This window comes from Trichechus manatus, unplaced genomic scaffold (assembly GCF_000243295.1).
Source record: "Trichechus manatus latirostris isolate Lorelei unplaced genomic scaffold, TriManLat1.0 scaffold00008, whole genome shotgun sequence".
Lineage (NCBI taxonomy): Eukaryota > Metazoa > Chordata > Mammalia > Sirenia > Trichechidae > Trichechus > Trichechus manatus.
Window position 1 is genome coordinate 25,691,182 of NW_004443944.1, and position 22,194 is coordinate 25,713,375.

General features: G+C 40.2%; 1 protein-coding gene across 5 annotated transcripts in view; it reads right to left on the bottom strand.

Moving 5' to 3' along the window:
* RALGAPB (Ral GTPase activating protein non-catalytic subunit beta) overlaps positions 1 to 21,455 on the bottom strand; it is a 120,376-nt gene extending 98,921 nt beyond the window's left edge. For 3 of the 5 annotated variants that reach the window (XR_002822858.1, XM_012559058.2, XM_004370350.3), the window contains exons 1-4: positions 21,230 to 21,455; positions 7,541 to 7,756; positions 4,241 to 4,443; positions 1,383 to 1,546 (exon numbers count right to left, since the gene is read on the bottom strand). Coding sequence is in view for 3 of the 5 variants with exons in the window: in XM_012559058.2 (XP_012414512.1) it covers positions 1,383 to 1,546; positions 4,241 to 4,443; positions 7,541 to 7,726 (553 nt within the window). In the remaining 2 variants the exon portion in view is untranslated. Of the gene's footprint in view, positions 1 to 1,382; positions 1,547 to 4,240; positions 4,444 to 7,540; positions 7,757 to 16,505; positions 16,658 to 21,229 lie in introns of those variants that run through there. The other 2 variants (XM_023724707.1, XM_023724722.1) reach the window with 2 other exon arrangements.
* Between the last annotated feature and the right edge of the window lie 739 nt (positions 21,456 to 22,194).

Here is a 22,194-nt window from a genome sequence, read left to right on the forward strand (position 1 = left end):
CCCTGCTCAGCTCTTATTGACGATTTTAATCCTTGAGCAAGGCGGGGAAAAGGGCACATAGGGAAGAAAGGAAAAGAATGAGTGACTTCAATGAGTGCCTACTATGAGTCAGTGTCTGTGCTAATAGTTCATACATATGACCTCATGTAATCCTCACATTAATCTGCAGGATAGATATTGATAATACCTATTACCAATTATCAATTATACCCATTTTGAAGATGATAAAACCAGTTCAGGAAGTTTAAGTAACTTTCCCAAGTTCATGCAGTCAGTAAGTGAAAGAATCAGGACAAGTACCCAGGTGTTTCTACCTCCAAATTTTGCTATAAAATGCTCCAGGTGTTTGAAAGCCACACTTCAAGGGAAGGAGAAACAAAGACAAGAACACAAGCACTGGTGCTAGGCAAGAGCCTCGACCATGAAAAGAGAGTTGTTCCTCTGTTCTGAGCCCTGGAACCAGGAAGAACAATAGCAATGGTCTTTACAGTGCTCCAGAAGGCAAAGCTAGGACCAGTAGTTACAAGGATGCATATTTCAAACGAGTAAAAAAAGTTTCACAACAAGAGCCCAACAAGGGGATGAATTGCCTGCCTGTGTTGCAGACATCCCTGGCATGGGAAGTATGCAGCAGAAGAGCTGATGAATTAAATACTGAAAGCTCTTAGCAATACCTATTATGGGATCCCTTTCAACATTAAAATGCCAGGAAACCTTTTAGATATTTCTCTGGACACTGCATCTGTGAGAGAACAAGCACACTCACATATATGTTAGTGAAGAGGAGACACAGGTGAATAAGTAACAAGGGAACTTGCAACCAGAATATTAAGTTACAACTTATGTACACTGTGTGTGCTATAACACAGAAACCAGGACTTCTGAAATCCACTCTAAAGTCTTATAAAATTGGACGCATTTAATGGCTAGCTAATAAATGACATATTGTCATACTTCCAAATAAGATACTTTAAGACTCTGGAGATTTCATTTGTTGAACAAAACATCTTCTGTTGCTATCAAGTTTTCAGACTCTACTTTGATAACTATAATCAGTTACATTATCTATAGGCTCTAATTAGTTAATTGTTTGCTGCATACACATAGAATCCTAATATACAAAACAAGCTACTTGCTCCTGTAATTACCAAATGTGCATTAATTTACTGAGTCTCTCCCTATGTTAGCAAAATCATCAATGAAGTAAAATAACTTCATTTGTGCTAGTCATACTGTGCCTTTGAAGACTTCCATTCTAAGAATTGTTAACCTTGGTGTGCCAAAATTTAAATCCCCAATGAGTCTATCACTCATTGAGTTTAAAAGTGAACTGTGTTTGAAGCTAGAAATAAATCAGGAAACAACAACAACAACAAACAAACCTTGAATAGTTGGTGGAGCCAGCAGTATGTCATTAATCTGCAGAAGAAACAACAGTAAGACTTCCCAGGTTTCTCGGGCCATGATGGATGACTCACGGGCCAGTTTCTGGATGGCTCGCAGGACCTGTAAGCACAGTCGGATCTGACTGGAGCCCTGTTCCTGTCTGAAGAAGACAAAGAGATGTCACTGACAAGCCTTGAGGAGATACGGCAACAGCTTAAGGACAAGCAACTTAGGGATGCAGCAAGCAGTGGTCCCGATGAAGCTCCCTAATAGTGTCAGCAGACAGGGCTAGACACGTCATTTCAATTTAAAACTACTTCTTCCCCACCATACAGTTCGGCACTCTGGGATCTCAATCTACCTCTCCTAGCAGAACCTGGAAAGCTCCCGGGGGAGAGGGGAATACTAGAATGTAGGCTTCAGCTCTGGATTTTCTATGTCTGAATTGAGTCTGGCACATAACAAAGAGCACACAATAGGTTTCTCCTGAATGAATGAGTACCCATAGCCACTCCTGCTGCTCACACTGGAGCAGAATGGCCTTTGTGTTTTTATTTTTTTAAAACACACTTTCACAAGAATTCTGCATGTGGTTTCATGGTGCTCACAGTCTCTCTGAAACTAACGCCTGCTACAGAAGAACCTACAAGCCCAATGGACTATCCGAACAGGGCCCCTGAATTGACGAGGCGTGTAGACTGCCTGAGAAATGAGCTCTTGCTGCCGCTGCTCTAGTAAAAACGGCAACTTAACCCAAAACAGGGGTTTCAGAGGTTCCCAAAATACCCTGAAATAACAGTTTTAAAACTCTCTGCAGTATGCAGGACCATTTTTAACCAAGGGAAAATCAATCTATAAAAATGATGAAAGCATTGTGGCTAGGGTTGAAGAGGACAATAGAAATCCAAGCCCCAGCCCTCACTCCCACTTTCCAAGTGGACCACCTGAGAATTACAAGCAACAAGCATTTAATTCATATTTAAGGTAATACCAGCACTGCACCAGGTACTGTGGAAGCCCATAATATATGCAACCCAGCCCCTGCCCCCACATTGGCTAGATGGGGAAACAAGACACACACATTTTAAGATAGGCAATAAAACAGTGGAGAAATACAGGAAGTACCATAGGTTCAGAGAAAGCATGATTACTAAGGGCCTGAGTGGTCAGGTAAGGTTTCTCCTTGTTGTTGTTGAGATGCCCTCAAGGTGCCCCCAAATCATGGCGACCCTACATGTTATAGAGTAGAGCTGAACTCCACAGAGTTTTCTTGGCTATAATCTTTTTATATATATATATATATATATATATATATATATACACACACACAGACACACACACACATACACATTTCAATTCATTTTTTTATGTCACAATAATTTCCCTTGAACTGGTCCCTTTTTCTTGGGCACCACTAATAATGCACATTTCTTGTGCTTACAAAAGCAGACTGCCAGGCCTTTCTTCTGCAGTTCTGCTGGGTGGGTTTGAACTGTCAATCTTTCAGTTGGCAGCCGAGTACAAACCATTTGCGCCAACCAGAGACCTAGTAAGGCTTCTCCTTATCAGGCAGAATTTAAGATGAGCCAACAAGAATAAGTATATGGATGGCCAGGGGAAGGAGGAAGAAAAAGACAAAAGGGTGGATGATAGGGAAGACCTTTAAAAAGACTTAGGGGAATGTTTATTAGCCTGGCTGAAGAGTGGGGTACATGCAGAATTAGCAGCAGCTAATCTGGTTAGGATAGGAGCCCTGATAATGCAGTGATTAAGCGCTCGGATACTAATGGAAAGGTCGACGGTTTGAACCCACCAGCCACTCTGCGAGAGAAAGATGCGGCAGTCGGCTCCCATAAAGATCACAGCCTTGGAAACCCTATGGGGCAGTTCTACTCTGTCCTATAGAGTCACTATGAGTCAGAACTGACTGGGTGGCAATAGGTTTGGCTTTGCTTTAATCTGGTTAGGGGTCAGATGGCATTTCATGCAAGGTAAGAATTTTGCAACTGAGATTATTTTTTTTTAATTCAGAATTCCCAGAATAATCTTCCTTCTAAAATTTAAAAAGCTAAACTTCACAGAGCTGGTTTCTGGGTGATTCAAAGTCCTTTACAGTTTGAAAGACTAAAAGCTCAAACCACAATTTTTCTAAAAGGAGACAAGCCCCAATGACCTTTTCGCAGACATAAGATAGCTGAAAACAGATTTTTCTTATAGGAAATACTCACAAATGGGTAGAAAGCTAATGCTTCCTTCTCCATTCTTTTTTATAGTTTCCCAAATTCTTTAAAATGACATATAATTATTTTAGAATCAGAAGAACAATGTTTTAAGCACAAGCAAGGCAGATATCCTATATCATGATGTTTAAGGCCTGTGCCTCTAAAGATGGGGAAAAAAAAAGTATCTTTTGGCCTCCTACAAATTTGTCCATAATAATTTCAAGTCTGTTCATTTCAATGTTTTCATTCTCTCATAGAAAAGATTCAAGGTAGAAGGTTTAGCTGCCTTTGGCTTAAGTGGAAACAAGAACTATGACAGGCAAAAGTATGTTTTTTGTTGTTGTTTTTTGGGGTTTTTTTTAAATGGAAGGGAAAAAGGTCACAGCTATCAGATCTTAAAAACAAGCCAAAAGCTTTTAAAATGAACATACACCCGATAAAAACTCCTAGTAAGGTAAATATTATATAAGCCCATCTCTCTTATCTCTTATTAATATACTGTTTAATTGGATGAGTAAAGAAAGTCACTGTTCAAAGGACTAACAATGAAATCAGCTCCTATAATATAAAAAAGGTTTATGAATATTTTATTATGATCTTAATAACAGGCCAGATATTCAGGTATAGTTTACCTTGGTACAAAAAGATTTTGCAGATGTTTTAGTATACTTTGGACATATAAATTAGGCTCTTTAATAACTGGCAATGGAATAGAATCTTTCGGCAACACTAAAGCCATAATCCAGTCTGTATACACATCAACACAATATTTTACAGTCTCTCCATCCAATGGAAGGGTCAGTCCATAGCAAATTACTTCCATGGTCCATTTTACCTAAACAAAGGAAAATATACATATAGAATTACCACGCATCTCTTTCTGTATCTCAGTAGACTGATTTAAAACGTTTAACCTCTTTTACTGCTAAAAATCTCTAGACTGACAGTATATTCATCCCAACATATACATCAGATTTATTCTAGTGAATGTACTTGCCATGTTATCAGATATACTCAAACAACGTTTCCCAAGCAAAAGATAAGAAGAAAATTACTTATTTTTAAACATCAAGCATATGTTAGCTTTTACCCTTTAGACATTATTGTTTGCTCTGTGAAATAAAAAGTTTAAGTACAAGGTATCTTGATCTTCCATTGAGATTGAAGGAGCAGAAAGAGAAAATTTTAGACTTATTCCCCACTTAATCTGCATACAGGTATGTGCGTCATGAGGAAATCGTATACACAAATTCAATCACATCCCATCTCCAGATTATGCAATGTTAACAAATGACAACGAGGGAGCTGAACTGTTCAACTCTTATTTTACCTCTGCCAAGGAAAATAATTTTGGAATGGAAAGGAAGGAAAAAACACAAATGAGAAGGGACTGAAGCTGGGTAACAGCTTAACAGGGCGCTTAGCTGCACGAAATGAGTTTCAGCCTCCTGACTAGTCTGAATCACATCCTAGGAGCTGAGAGAATTTGTCTGAAGAGATTGCCGAACCACAGCCTACCGTCATGAAGAAGGGGTACAATGCTGTGAGGAAGGGGAAATACTCCAAATTTGCCATAAAGAATAAAAATATATTCCAGACACAGTAGAGTGGAAAGTTTAAGTGAATTTCAGACAAAACTCTGGGACAAATTACTAAGTAGAGAATCCATGAGCACTTATAAAAGAGAAGCGTGATCACTGAGAACCAACATACTCAAAAGAACAAGTCATGCCAGAAAAGCTTCATTCCTTTATTAATAGTGTTAATACCAGGACGGAGCCCTGGTGGCACAGTGGTTAAGAGCTTGGCTGCTAACCAAAAAGTAAGCAGTTCAATTCTACTAGTTGCTCCTTGGAACTATGGGGCAGTTCTACTCTGTCCTATAGGGTTGCTATGAGTCAGAATCAACTCGATGGCAACGGGTTAGAATATCAGGACAGCTGATAATTGTATTGTGTTTGCAGTTTATGAAGCATTTTTATGAATATCATCTAACCATCACAATAACCCAGTGTGAGAAGGGGAACTATCATTACTTTATGGATTAAAAAAACTAAAACTTAGCAAAAGTAAGTAATTTGGCTCAAATCACTAGTTTATACAAAGTGGAGCTAAAAACTTGAACCATGGTCTTCCAACTATAAATTTGAAGCTATTCCTCACTATGCCATTAACAGCCTTCCCTGGCAAAAAGGGATCTGGGCTTTAGCAAAAAGAAATTTGGTCAGATGCAGGATGTCTTTGTGGACAAGATGGAGACATATGGCACAAAGGATGGTAGAATGACTGGATTTATAACTGGCTGAAACACCATATGAGAGAAATAACAGTGGATTAATGTATCAAGACAGTTTAGAAAAAGGGGCCCAGTGATATGCCAAAGGCCCTGCCAAGATTCTGACTTAGGAAAAAAGAAAAAAAAGATTATATGCAGACCATTTGTAGATAAAAAGGATGACTAACTTGTTGGATAGAAACTCAGGATCCAAAAAGATTTCAACAGCTTAAAACCAAAGTTGAATATAGCAAGATAAAATACATTTATTGACTTTTTCATGCTCAAAAACAACTGCAAAGGCTAAGGGTAGAAAAATAAATGGTTTAATAGCAATAAATGTTTAAAAAAAAAAAGACAATAACAATACAGGGAAGCTATCACAAATTGTGGGGGGAGGAGGAGAGGAATTTTTAAGAAGCCACAGCTTCCTAGTTGTCAGATGTTTGAAAGACAAAAGAGGTGTTTGGTGATACCTGCACACAATAGTCTAAGTGTATAATTCCAGAGCATACTGGATTCAAGGACTGTTCTCTTAAATCCTTTTGAGGGTGAGTAAGGAGAATAAATAAGGGATACACCAGAGCACCTCTATCTGCTCAAGTGCCATCGCTTTGGAGAAGCAAGCCAGGGACTACAGACACACCTAGAGAAAAGTGTGCCAGGACCATGCTGGTCACAAGATTACGTCTCAGCTAAGAAGAGAGAAAAACGCTCCTCAGAGTGAGGGGGCTTCGCCCTTCAGTAACCCATGGTCTAGGGAAAGTAAATAAACCACCTCTAGAGCAACAAACTTCAGTCTTATATCTACATCTAATCTCTCCTTCATAAGAAACCAAAAACTAAACAAAACAAAACAAAAAAATCAAGGTCTGAGAAATAGAGTATAGGTTTTGATAAACCTGAAGTCTAAAGGTTGCATGAGTTTCCTCAAGCATAGGGAACAAAATTCTAATCCTGTCTCTTAACCAGCCCTCATACTAGCAAGCTCCTGTATCACGCTATTCTCAGGTCCTATCCATGACTTCCCACTGGCAACTCAACTGTAGCCCAGTCCCCTGAACCCAAGAACAAAGGACCAGCTCCAGGCCAAGTCACTCCAAGAACCCCTTATCTTTAGAGGCAGCAGACACAACCCCAGTTCCTGCCACCTGGGCTCATAATCAGAAGGGTCTGGCTACTTTGCAGCACTCTTAAACCTGAAAGCCAGGTAAGAACAGGCAGGGATGGGGACACGGGAGATCTCAAGCTCAGCACATATGTGTAACCTGAAAACCTGACACAAGAAAGGCCTTCAGTCAGAGGCCATTCAGGAGTAGGAATGAAGACCTCCCAAATACACCTCTGAATGGAAATCAGAACACTGAGCCTAGAGCCCACCCTTAGGGGAAAGGGCCTGACACTTGAGTTCTTGGGCACAGAACTCAAGTGGAGAACTGAGCCTGGCTAGAGGAAGCCCAAGCCGCAAAATGGTACAATCTAGTCCTTATTATCCCCACAAACTCTGGGCCCCAACCTTCAAGCTAAATGAGGTAAAAAAATGAGGCATCACATTGCATTGAGTAAAATATCCATAAAAAAGGTCAACGTTAAAAACAAACTCTTCAGTAACAAATTTATACTTTCACGTAACAAAATTAAATGAAGAAACACTTACTTCTTTGTCAGTTTTTAACAAACACTCACTACCAGCCACCGAAGGGGTCCCTAAGGCCTGCCCAAGAGGACGGACCACTGCATTTGCCACCTCTCGTCCAACACTCTCGGGATAGCTGTGCAGCACACTGGTATGGCCCTGATCATTCTGAATCACCAAATGCAGCGACCTCCACTCAGAGTACATTGTGCCGCTAAAGTATTATCCAAATGGCACCTGAAAAGACAAAACATAATTACATGTCAAATTATACTGCTATAAATTAATAAAAATAAGTAAAACATTCACTCTACATAGCAAGACAAAGAAGTCTTCAAACATACTGCCTCTAGAAGACTGAGGAGAAAACATATCTAAACGTTTTGGGAATGTCCCAAAATAGCCTTGATGACATTAGTAGCAAGGCAGGCCCTGAGAAGGAGCTGTCTGAGCATCTCCCCAAAAGAATCCTTAGAGGCCCTGGAGCAGAGCTGGAGCAGATGGTCACTGTGCAGGGGAATAAAATGATCAGATTTAGGACATCCATAGTGCCTAGATTTCTCAGTCAACAGTTTCTAAATACCTGTTACATGCCAGGAACATATCCATGCAATTTCTCACCAATGTCTTCAAATTAGACTTTATTTAGACTACACAAAACCCTTTGAGAATGTTTTATTCCTGGCAGCAGTGGTGCTCAAACTCCCAATAGTGGAACGCATGAAAGTGACAATGTTCTTTAGAAAACACGTTAAGAGTAACAACTTACTAAGCATTTACTACATGCTACTCATTCATACAGTCTTCAAAACAACCCTATGAGTATTAAGTAATGTTATCCATATTCCACAGATGAAGAAACTGGGGCATAAAGAGGTTTGCTTCTTACCTGAGGCTCCAGCACTATAACAGGGTAGAGCTGGGTTTTGAACCCGTATCTGTTGGGCTCCAGGGCCCGTGCTCTTAACCATGGCATGTACTATCCCTCTCTGTGCTACATATTCTCCATGAAATAGCTAAGTCTGCCATACAAATGAAGAATTTTAGCTGCTGAAAACATTATCTGTAGGAATGCTATGTAAATATTACAACCACAAAAACCATACCCTTGAAGAGAATCAAGAGTAGTTTGCCCTTTCCAACTTGATTTTGTTAACTTCCATTTGCTAGCTGTTCACTGGTTCTGAAATCTGTTCGCCCAGCTAGCAAGGTTTAAGCAGAATACATGGGTACAATTCATCTTAGTATGAAGAAGGTTCTATCCCTTAATTTTTCTTCAAACTAGAGACTAGCATTGTTTATATTATCCTAGAACACCTTATTCTAGCTCACCAAACACCAGTGTTTTTTGAGAGCAGATGGCATCTGACAATCACAGTCCTACAGAATGAAGATCAAACTCCTTAGCATGAAAGTCAAAGTCATTCGCAGTCTGGTGCCAAACTACCTTTCTTCTTTCCTTCCAGAGAAAACCCTTCTCTCCCTCACCCCACCCACCCACCCCGCCACCCTCATCCTGATCCTATTCAAACTTCATAGTAATCTGGGTCAGGCCAAGGAAAGGCAATCTTCTGGTCTTCTCCTCCTCTGGACCAAGAGGGAAATGGGAACGCAGGACAGATGGATCAGCGGTAAGCCAAAGGACATGGGAAAGGGAAGGATCCAACAAGGCATCTAGAATTCAAAGGGTGGACGCAACCAACTATTAAAAGTTGCCTCAGTTTCCTCAGGATTTATAAGGAATTCCCCCAAGGATGTCCTGGTGTCCCCCTGAAATAAGCACTTTCAAACATGGAAGGGGGAAAAAGAGAAAGCTCTGATAGGGAGTCATCTTCATCAGAAGACAACTACTTCTCACACATTTTTTCTTGGCCTTTTTTATTAACACACACACGACATATAACATGCAAACAGTATATATAATATATATGTACAAACTATATATACCCTCTTACATAAGTGTAGTTTTTCACCCTTTTCATTCTTTATTTAGCTTTATTCTCGGTCCACATTAATTCACTTCCCTGGATAAACAATCCAAGTTAATAATCTAATGTTTCCTCCTGTATTTTGCTCCACCCTAGTTCAATTATTAAAATAATTACTACGCATGCATAGCTAGGGATTATCTGTCTTATAACAATGAGATATTACACACACTTTTCTATATCTTGTTTTTCCCATTCAATGATACCTCATGAATATCCTTGCAAGACAAGTGATACAATGAATTTTTTAATGGATATGTAATATCCCATGGCACTGATGAGGCATAATTTATTTAACCATCTCCTAATGATGGGCATTTACTTCATTTCCTATTTTTTGTCATGAGGAAATGATGCAATAAGCATCCTTGTTCATATATTCTTAAACAGTGGCCCTTTCATTTCTATGGAATAAGTTTTCAAGACTGAAATTGTTGGATCAAAGGGCATATGTATTTTTAATGTTAATAGGTCTTGCCAGATTGCTTCCCCCCCCCACAAAAAAAAGCTGTAACAATTCCCATTTACATTAGAAATGAATGAGAACCCTTCCTTCTCACCCTCTCCCACTGCCAGGAATAGGCATTATTTATTTATTTGCCAATTTGACAGGTGTGAAGTGAAATTTCATTGTTCTAGCCAAATGTTTATCTTTATTTTACAGCTTCTGTATTCTGAGTTCTGGCTAGAAGACTTTTCCCTCACCTCTTCTATCAGTGATTTTCCAAACTTTGGGTCATGAAAAATATTTAATGATTAATGCTTTTGTTGTTAATGATTTACAATAAATAGGATATATAATATATGGGTTTTTTAGGGGGTTATATCAATTATTTCGTTTCAGTGACTTTACAACATATTTTGATATCTGGACAGAAAACTCCCTCTGCTTTCACCCAATTAAAAAAACCAAAACTCTGCTAGAATTCTAAATGAAATTGCTTATACCACCTTCCTGGCCTCATCTTCTATTGCCACTTTTCTAGGCACATCCCAAGCTATGACCACAAAGAACTACTGCTGATTGCTCAAATCCAACAAGTTCTTTCATGCTATGTCACTGCTCATGTTCCTCCTACTCACTGAAAAAGCCATTCCCCCCTTGATCCATCTTAAGAAGTATTCATCCTTCAAGGTCCAGCTCAAATCTCCTTGGTAAGACTTTTCTTGACGCCTCAAATCACCTCTCCTTCCCAGCTCTGAGCGCCTATAACAGGCTGTTCATATCAAGCTTCACATTAGATTTGCTAGCTGCGTGCAGATATCTGCCCTACAAGAGTATCAGTTTTTCTGACTGGGAACCTAACCTCCTGAATCTTTGAACAGTCACCAACTAGCACACAGTGTGTATTAAATATATGTTTCAGAACGTCAAGGTTCACCAACGTGGAAGAAGTCAGAAGGTGTTCCCTCTACTCCATTATAAGTATGTCCAAAATGTCATATGTCACATACAAACAAAAACTGAAAAACGTCCATTTGTTTTAGGCTAGTTATCAGCAAAACAAGGAGCACTGGTGGCGCACTGGTTAAGCACTCGGCTGCTAACCAAAAAGTCAGCAGTTGGAACCCACCAGCAGCTCCGCGGAAGAAAAGACCTGGTGATCTGCTCCCGTAAAGATTTACAGCCTAGGAAATGCTATGGGGCAGTTCTACAGTCACATGGGGTCACTATGAGTCGGAATAGACTCAAGGGCACACAACAACATTAGCAAAATCTAGTTGGTTTCCAAATATTTAAGAAATAAAAAGAAAAGCATCCATTTCCAGACAACACACCACTGTAGTAAAAAAAAAAAAAAAATGTTTTAAGAAGGTAAAAACAAGACAAGCTACCTCTGAAACCCCCCTGTACACAAAAGAATCATCTAGGGGCTCTGGATGAAAATGCAGATTCCTAAGACCCATCCCCAGAAATCTCAATTTGTAGGTCTGGGGTGGGGCCTGAGAACCTACATTTTTAAGAAACAGCTACCACCTCTCCCAAATCTGAAGACTGGAATATAGTTCTTTAAAAATACACTATGAAAGACCAATCAAAAAAGGTTTAATAACAAATTCTTTTTTAAAACTTTTCTAATTGGATAAAATATAAGAAATATTTCAAAATATGTAAAGTAAAAAGGCATTGAAAGGATACAACAAGAATTCTGAACTAAAATATTAAAATATATGTAATAGAAAAAACATGCTACATTTTAACCAAGTGCAGATGGACAAAAAAAATAAGATAAAGTACATTATAATTACAGGCATATTAAATAAAACAATAATAAAGAAAAAAACCTTGGAAACACAAAGAACTCAAAGAAACACAAAACAAAGCAACTGAGGTATTATTCTGTACCTATTAAACTAGCAAAACAAGTAATAAAAATTCAACTCTGATTAGGATGTAAGTCCAAGGTGACACAATCAAGAGCCTAGGGCAATGATTTTCAACAGGAAAGAACTGCTTCCTAGGGGACATTTTGGAAACATTAAGTGTGTGTTTGCTAACACAATGATTGGGGCGGGCTATTGGTATTTATGCAGGGTCAGGAATTTCAGACATCCTGCAATGCAAGAGACAGTCCTGCACAATGAACAACTATGCTACATTTCACATGACTTTCGGATGTCTGCCAAAAAATCATTCTGTTCTTAGCTGTCTGAGCCTAGAAATCTAACTGTCCAAGCCTAGAAGTCTAGGTTTAACTGTCTAAGCCTAGAAATCTAAATCTAACTTACATAAAAACACAAAATATTTTGTGCTATTTTAAATACATTGAATTTCCCAGTGACACAATTATGTAAACTGAAAAAAGACTGCACTTTATTTTGTTCAGTTTCACCTTGCCAAGAATTGTTCACCGTTTCAAAAAAAATGACACCACCAACGGGCATGCCACTTCTGGTATCTGGGAGTTGCTAATACAACACATTGCTATCAGGAACATTTCAATATGTCAAATACAAAAAGTGTCACATATTGTCTGTCTTCTCAACTTGTAAGTAGACACAAACATCTGACCACTTCATTATATTCTCTAGTATTGTTGTGCCTGAGCACTTTTTATTGAAAGGATTGTAATTTATGTTTTTCATTTGATATGGTTACGGCGTTTCATTTTTTTTTTAATTCTGTGTATTGCTGGATTATGTTATATATTAATTTCATTTCTTAAGAAAAAACAAACCCAATGCTGTTGACTAATACATAATATATTTGATATGGTTAGGGTGTTTCATTGATTTTAAATTCTGCGTATTGTTGGGTTATATTATACATTAATTTCATTTCAAATACATAATACATAACCCAACAATATACATAATTAATAAAAAATTAATGAAACACCCTAACTCCATCAAATGAAAAACAAATTATAATCCGTCCAATAAAAAGTGTTCAGGCACAATTATACTAGAGGATATAATAGTCAGATGTTTGTGTCTACTTACAAGTTAAGAAGTATGTTCATAGGGTCGCTATGAGTTGGAACCAACTCGATGGCACCTAACAACAAATTTCATCTAATAATAATCTAATAATAAGGTAGTCATTACAAGTATTTGCTATTTGAAAACGGGGAAGGGAGAACCATTGGTCTAGGAATCAAACACGCAACAAGTAGTGATGTAGGCAGGGTCAGAACTGTGGCAAACTATAGAATACAGGCTCTACTTAAAGGGTGCAGCCACTACTCAGCTCGAGATCACATTGAAGAAATTTAGACCCAGTATTGCTAGGTAATCAGATTTTTCAAGAAAATGAGAAATTTGAGATATTTCTGTGAAGTTTCTTAGTCTTTAAATGTTGGCAACTAATTTAAAACAAAAAGAAAAACCTCCACAAATGTGAGCTAAAAAAAACTCATCTGCGGGCCAATTTATGCCTCTGATGAAAGATAAATGCGTACACTGGCTTTGGTAAATGAATTAGCACGATCCTTGTGGAGGAGGGGAGTGATGCATAAACTATAGACGAGCTATTGCTGCCCTGGGAAGTTACATAACTCACCTCTGCTGTTGCAGGAGGGTGGGGGGCAGTTATAACCAAGCTGTTGTTATCTGGTGCCCTGAGTTGGTTCCAACTCAATAGTGACCCTCCAGGACAGAGTAGAACTGCCCCACAGGGTTTCCAGGAGCAGCTGGTGGATCTGAACTGCTGACATTTTTGGTTAGCAGCCGAGCTCTTAACCATCACAGCCACCAAGTCGTATAACTTCATTCTGTTTCATTTTTGTTGCTGTTGGGGAAAAAAGGGCGAGGGCAGAGTATGGTGTGACAGGTGGGGTGGGTTCTGTTAGTTCCAGTTTTGTCAGTGGCCAGCCTACTTTTAAATACACAAATAATAACGTCCTCTTGCTGGTACAGTTCAGGCTGTCCAACATAACAAATGCAGAGATCTCAGAAAACATCACTGCTGCGCAGCTTAGACCGTCCTGGGCCAGAATGTCCATATCTGCGTCAACTACTCAGTATAGCACCATGGCAGAACAGTGCTTCCACTGCTGTGCCTTGATTGCCTAGCATCCCATTTGCCTTGGGACTGTTTGTAGCTACATTCCATACATAAATTGGCACACTTGTAAGGCACTTCAGGCTGACATGTAATTTCTCTAACTGTTTACTCAAGGATAGCACGAATGTTGTGCCAATACATTGCAGAAGACAGTAATACTGGGTGACCTGACCCAAAAATACCACTTAATTTATCCTTATAAAACAATTCAATAGAAAAACGTATAAAATGTTCACTGTAATATTGTACATAAGATAGGGAAGTGGTCAGGATTTAGAACTGTCCATCAATAATGGAATAGCTCCAATAATTAGGGCATATTAACTCCGTGTACTATTATGTAGCCATTAAACACTGAAATTACATAAAAGCATAAAAACACGCATGAGAGTGCCTAAGAGCCAGGGCTCTGGAACTAGACTTCTTAGATTCAAATCCCAGCTCCACTGCCTGCAAGCTGTGTAACCTTGCAAAAGTTACTTTACCTCTGTGTCTGAGCATCTTCATCTGTAAAATGGGGATAAGAGTGCCTACTTCAGTGTCATTGTGGTGAATAGAGAATCAATATATATAAGGATGTTTAGAACATACCCTAGTTCACCGTAAACAATAAATTAATTGGGAGAAAAACACATATCATGATTACAACTAGATAAACATATCAGGGCTAAAGATGAGAAGGATCACAGAGAAATGCAAGTAGTTTTAACTGAGTGACAGAACTGTTAGTACAATGTGTTGTAACAAATTTTTATTAATATATCTTTGTGTCGCAGAATTGATAAGTATATGTCAGCATTCTGCCTATACATATGAATATTCAGACACTGGCAGGAACTACCAAGTTGACTTATTCAATAGTTATGACGCATCTACTATGTACAATGCATGGTATTAAGCCCCAGAAGAAGACAGATTAATAGGACTTAGTTTCTGTTTTCAATGAGTTTATAGTTTAATTGGGGATGTGAGACATGTACATAAATAACTATAACTTAAGGTAGAATATTAAAGTTCTAAATGCCATAAGAGAGTTACAGGCAAGATGCTGTGAAGGTTCAGAGGAGAAAGATTACTTTTGTCTGAAAGACGGTCTGAGGTGGAAAACATAAGGGTAAGACTGGAGGAGACTTTTATATTTTATAGAGTATGGTGGATATGAACTGGGCATGGAAGGAAGGTGAGAATTTTGACAGAGATAATAAAACTAAGCAGATAAGAGCAAGAGGAAGAAAATAAAATATATAGAAAGGGCACTTGCTTCAGGTAGCAAAAAACAGCACTAGAAACTAAAATCCAGAGTGGCAAGAGAGAAGGCTATATGTAGAAGCGGGTAAGTCTTCAAAGATAAAAATAAACAAAAAACCAAACCCGTTGCCATTGATTCCGACTCAAAGAGACCCTGTAGGACAGAGCAGAGCTGCCCCATAGAGTTTCCAAGGAGCGCCTGGTGGATTCGAATTGCCAACCTTTTGGTTAGCAGCGGTAACTCTTAACCACTACGCCATCATAAGCAGTGATCAATTTAAGGACTTTGAATGCTAGGATGGGAGAGCAGTAATTTTCAGTAAAACTGAGGGCAGGCAATGAGAGAAAGTTTAACTAACACAGAAATGATACAACAGGAACTAAACTTCTGATAAAATGTCTCAGATAGGCTGAAGGGGCAGGGGAACAGCAGACTCCAGTGGGGCTAATATATTGTACGGGGGGAGGGCTGGGAACTACAGCGAGATATGAAGACATAGACATACAACTGAAGTCAAATGATTAAGGGCTTTGATAGCTATGCAACGGATCCTATGTGTCTCCTCCCCCACTACGTTCTGTATGCTCTCAAGCTAGCTGCTAGTTACCTTCAATACTTAGGAAACCCTGATGTCATAGTGGTTAAATGCTACAGCTGCTAACCAAAAGATCGGCAGTTTGAATCCACCAGGCACTCCTTGGAAACTCTACAGGGCAGTTATACTGTCCTACAGGGTCGCCATGAGTTGTAATTGACTCGACGGCAACGGGTTTTTTTTCTCCAATGCTTAAGAAGTAAACATGATGGAAGGAAGAAGAGGACAGTGCTCCCCTGCAGATCCCTGACTTTCCTTCCCAACTCTACGTGTACCCATTTTCTAGGAATCATCTCCAGGAGATCCTCAGGAGACTGTGTGCTGGCTGACAGCTTTCTGCTAGTAAAGGCACCATTGTAGAGTTCATGTAGGTCTGGTCTAAATGACAAATTACCAAAATGATCAATACAGTGGTGGATGCTACAGTCCTAAGACCACAGCCTGACACTTAATTACATCAGTTGATTCAACCAATATTTATTACATACCTTCTATGCACCAAGCACAAGGAATACAATAGAGAATAAAACATCATCCCTGTTCCCAAGGAGATGAAAGTCTAATTAAAGACAACAATCTTTATAAACTTCATAAAGTAAAACCAGACATCAGTTATTTCATTCAACAAACATTTATTAAACACTTACTATTCGTCTGGCATTGTCCTAAGATTTAGGTACGCAGATAGAAACAGGATACAATGGCTGCCCAAGAGAAGGTTTTACAGTGAGAAAGACAAATCAGTTACGGCACCACAGTACAGCAGTATCCAACATAACTGATGTGATGAGTTATGAACCTGCAAAATATAACAGAAAACCACTGGGGATTTTATTTGATAACAATATACCTTTGTATAACCGATCATTTTCAATGAGCTTTTACATGTTAACTCATTTTGTTCCATTAACAAGCCTGGAAAGTTAAGTAAGACAGATGTCACTAGCCACATTTTCCAGGTAAGGAAACAAAGTAAGGCTATGCTCAAGATCACATCAGGTAACAGCAGAGCTGGGACAAGAAATTCCACCTCTGGCCTAGAAATTCAATGCTCCTTCCTTTTCTCCTGACTCCATACCTCACCATGTGACCTCACACAAGTCATCTGGAATTTCTTTGTCATAGTTTCCTCATCCGTAAAACAGGAAGAATACCTGCAGTGCCTTATCTAAAGTTACTTGGGAGAAGGATCAAATAAAGCAACATAAGTCAACATACTTTGAGATGTACAAATGAAAGGTACACATTATAAAGCATACCTGTTTCTCTTAGGAAAAATAAGGTAGAAGGTGCCAAAACACTGAGTAAATAAATGAACGACGCTGGATTTTAAGGCACACAGGTGCACTCAAGGTCATTCATATAACTTTATGACTTAAAAAGGCAAAAGGACCAGAGTTCATATTTCCCTTGTAATCCCGGTGACCTCACAAGACAAACATCAATCAAGTCTGGCAAAAAAGGAATGTATTCCGATCCTAGCTGTTACAGATCCTATCAAACACCTGAATTACAGTAAAGAAAGACAGGTTCTGCCTGCTTTCCTCCCCCCAAAGTGGAAAAGGGTCGTTTTTGCTAGTCTCCCCAAAGAAAATTTAAATACCCTACCTGCCCCCCATCAGTACTATCACAGTTCTCATTTTTTATACCTTTAGAGCTTCTCTGTCCAATATGGCAGCCATAGTCACATGTAACTATTACAATTAAAATTAAAATTTCAGTTCCTTAGTTACACTAGTCACATTTCAAGTGCTCAAAGAGCCACATGTTCTAGTGGCTACCATATTGGACGGCAGATACAAAACAGTTCTATCATTGCAGAAAATTCTATTGGACACAGCTGCCTGAGACCTTGGACGTTTATTACAACCCTGACTAAAATATGGACCCCTTGAGGGCAGAAGCTATGTCTTATTTATCTTCATATCCCCAGTTTACAAAACAAACACATGTCACATACCAAGCACTCACTACGTATTTAACTGAATATAGTTGACTACCACGTTTGTCCGCTTCTCCCCATCCCCAACATATATACACAAACCAACAAACATGACATCCTCATATGAGGCGAGCAGAGGATGGAGACTCTGCATCCAGTGGAAGGATGCCTGCTTTCTACTCCTGGGTGTGCTAGAAGCTAACCATGTAGCCTTAGGCAAATCACCCACTTTCTTCATTTATACTGTAATCATCTTGCACCAAAGGAAATCAGGTATCCTGTCTAAAAGGCCTTTGCACACACATGCACAGGAACACACCTGCTAACACTGACAGGTACCTCAAACTGATCAGAATCCATTTCTAGGTCTCAGGTTATCATGATCAGTCACTTTTGGTCTTTAACTGAGCATGTGTTATTTTCACCTTAACTTTGGGGGTTGACTGGAGACTTAAATCTCACATTTACAGACTGAGTTTCTTCTATGTGCCCAGGCCAAAACTGGATACTCTGTCCGTATCTGATCAGAGAAACAAGGGCAAGTTTCTTGAGTATCTCAATTTAACATGCATTGTTCCATCAGTTTCTATATTAGCCTCAGCCTAATTGAGCAGAGTACAAAACTGAACCAAAAAATTCTTTCTGTAACAACCCTTACACTGTAAAGAACTCTATTATATGAAATGTGTATTTTATTTGGTCCACATACTCATTATATTTAACTGCTACAGAAAAATCTTTACTGTCCAAAAAACACTTCATAATGATCTTTACACACACACACACACACACACACACACACACACACACACACACACTTTTACAAACCTTACATAGTTTTAAGCCCACCCAAAAACAAATACAATCTGAATTACTGGCCTACATTCCTTCAAAACTTGTAAATATTTTGTGCACGGCAATTCAGACTTTCTGCAATAAATACATACCAAGTTTGTCTATTCCTTTGACATCAGGTTTTAATCTTCATTAAGTACTTTTCATGCCATCTCTTTTGTTGAATAAATGAACTATTATCAATAGCAATTCCATCTGCTAGTATTTACTAAGTGCCAACCAGGCAATAGCACTTAGTGGATAACAACTAAACGCTTATCTGGACAATGAAGGTGTGATATGGATTGAATTGTGTCCCCCAAAAGTATGTGTTGTAATTCCTAACCTCTATGCCTGTGGTTATAATCCCATTTGGGAATGAGTTGTCTTTATTATGTTAATGAGACAGGATTAGTGTAGGGTGTGTCTTGAGTCAATCTCTTTTGAGATATAGAAGAGATTAAACAAGCAAGCAGGCAAGCAAACATGGGGAAAGAGAGATGCCAAGCCACATGAAAATCACCCAGGAGCAGAAGTTCAAAAGAGACAAGGACCTTCCTCTCGAGCCGGAAGAGGGAGAAAGCCTTCCCCTAGAGCCAGCACCCTGAATTTGGACTTCCAGCCTCTTAAACTGTGAGAAAATAAATTTGTTTGTTAAAGCCACCTACTTGTGGTATTTCTGTTATAGAAGCATTAGATAACTAAGACAAGATGGAGAACACATATAAAGACATAAGGGCAATAAAAAGGCTTCAAATTATTAAACAGCACTTTAAACCTAAGTCTCTCACAGAGCACACTAGCCACAATAGTGATCACATAGTTCCTCATTCATATAATTCAGTCAGCCTCCTGTCTCTATTATTTTATTAAATAATAATCAAATAGCAGTGCTAGCAAACAAACAGGACAAAGCACTAAAAGAATGCATATTGTGATAAAATTAGACACTAAAAATCAAGCAATGCTGATTGCACATAGTTAGTTCTACACAGTGCCTTGCCAATGGTAAGAATGCAGGAGTTTGTTCAACTGCTGGATGGATAAATAAACTGAATGCACGTAACTAGAATATTCCTGAGCAAACAGAACAAAACACTATAGGTGAAGAACTACTGAAGATCTTTTACAAAAATGGAAATAGAGAAGAAACTGTTTGCAGCATGAAACCCACCTACTCAAACATTCCACTCAGTAATAATTGTGAGTCTGCATGTCAAAGCACTGCGAGGAATACAAAGATGAATAAGACATGGTTCCTGCTCTCAAGTTGCTCATAGGCTAGTAGAAAGGAATAGAATTACAACGCAGAAAAATAACTGATAAGTCCCACTACGATAACGCTAAAGAGCAGCTAGGAAACACCCAAGGTGGGTAGGGGTGAAGGACAGATGCATCTGGAAAGGAATGTTGGGAGTTATGCAGCCAGAGAAGGAAGAGAGAGAGAAGGGACAGAGCATGGAGGTTGATTCAAGTACAACAGCATATGCAAAGAAAACCCAGAGACACTATACCCAGGAGTGCTGTACATTCAGGAAAACTGCAAACCAACAGTTTTGCATAATATGTATACACTTTAAAAGGCCCAGCTGTCTCAGAATTCCTGCAGAGAAAGTTACTCCCACCTCAACAGTCTTTCACAAGTTACATGGGTGGGCCTAATGAAAAGATCTCTTCAGGTGGAACCTGCATTTTTAACAAGCTCTCAGTTTCTCCTGCACGCTTAAGCTGGAGAAACACTGACCAGGTCTTTTGAGATGCAGAATTACATACTGTAGTGGTTCCTAAACATTGCCGCACACCGGAATCACATGGGAATCTTTAAAAAAATACTGATGTCTAGCCTCCATCGACCAGACATTCTGATTTAATCGGTCTGCTATAGGACCTGGGCATCGGGATAAAAGCTCCCCAGGTGATGCCAGTTTGCAGCAAAGTTGGGGAGCCACTGACCTAATTGTTAAGTTTGGACTGTGGCGTCTGACCGCCTGGGTTCAAATTACCAGTTCCGTGACCTTGGGCAAATAAATCACCTAACCATTCAGGGCCTCAAATACCTTATCCTTGAAGTGGGGACAATAATCCTATCTCACAAGGTTGCTGTGAAGTTAGATGTAGTGAACGTAATGGCTTGGCACAATGCCTAGCATATAGAGTGAGCGCTTAATAAGTGTTAGCTGTTTAGTCTCATCATTAACTCTTCCTCATCAAGTGTCAACGTGCAATGGGCAGCATCGTCCCCACAGAGCGGCAGCAACTCGACCAACCTTTCTGCTGGACCAAAATTCTTCGCAGGAGTTTTCTCGCTCCCTCCTGGCCCGCCCCGCTCCCCGCAGGTGGCCTGGCGAGTGCTTCGCCTGGCCTAGGCAACGCCCATGGGTTAGACCAGGTTTGCACAGAACCGACAGAAGCGCCTAACTGCAGAGCCAAGCTCCCTCCGCCCCCTGCGGGTCCCCCCAAAAATGGGGGGCTGCGCTTCCGAAGGCCGGCCCCTTGGAGCACCAAGGGCAAGAAACAAGCCTCGGCAATCCTAGTACCGCCGAGAAGGGATAAGAGGAAAGGATCCGGCCGCGGCGGGGCCGGCCCCCTGGTTACCTGAGGCGACGAGCGGGGCCCGCATCGCTGGGGCAGGCGCCACCGCCGCCGCCGGCCGCACTCGGCCTTCCGCCTCACGCGACCCGCGCCATGGGGCGGGCGCTTTCGCCGCCCCGGCCGTCCGTCCTCAGGCGGTCGGTCAGTCCACCCGTTAGCAAGTCTCGGAGGGCGCCAGGGGACGATGAAGGCCGGTCGCGCCGGCAGGCTGGGCTCTGCTCAGGCAACTTCCGACTGCCAGAGGCGGCGGCGTCAAATAACTCCCCAAGCAAAATGGGACTCTGCGCGTGCGCAGCGCAGGTGATCAGAGACTTCTGCAGGTTCTAAGTGGTGGAGTCAAATAATTCCCGAGACACGGAGCCGGAAGCTGCGCGTGAGCAGCTATCCCAGATTGCCGCGCGGGTAGCATTCCTTCCTCCCTTTCCGGATCAAGTGGAGTGACGGATGCACGTATCTCTTCCCAGTACAACCAGGAGCAGCGCCACTTCGCGTCCTCTTGAATCTAAAGACAACCCAGACTTCACCTGTTTTCAGTGCAGGTGGGGCAGAGGACTTATCTGCAAGATTCTGGCTCCCACCCAGGTTCTAGGAATGTCTCACATCCCACGATTACAGTACTCTTCGTTTGGAATGTTGCCCTTTACTCGCCGCACCTTTATTTCACGGGTACGGCATGTCTTATGAGCAATGTTCTAGGCCAAACCAGGTGTGAGTTACAAAGATGAATCACAGGGCCTGTCATTAAAGACCTCACTTTGATATAGGAGATAAGACATTAGTAACAATAACAGCGAGAGACACCAGTTTGAGCACCTATGATGCACGAGATATTTTGTAAACAGTACCACTTTCAATAGTTGGGTTTTAACTTCAACAGGGAAAAATAAATAGCAGAGAGGTACAACTCAAATGCCTTGGGAGTGTCAAAGGGGAAACTTAGGTCGACAGAGAAGAGGAGGAAGGATAGT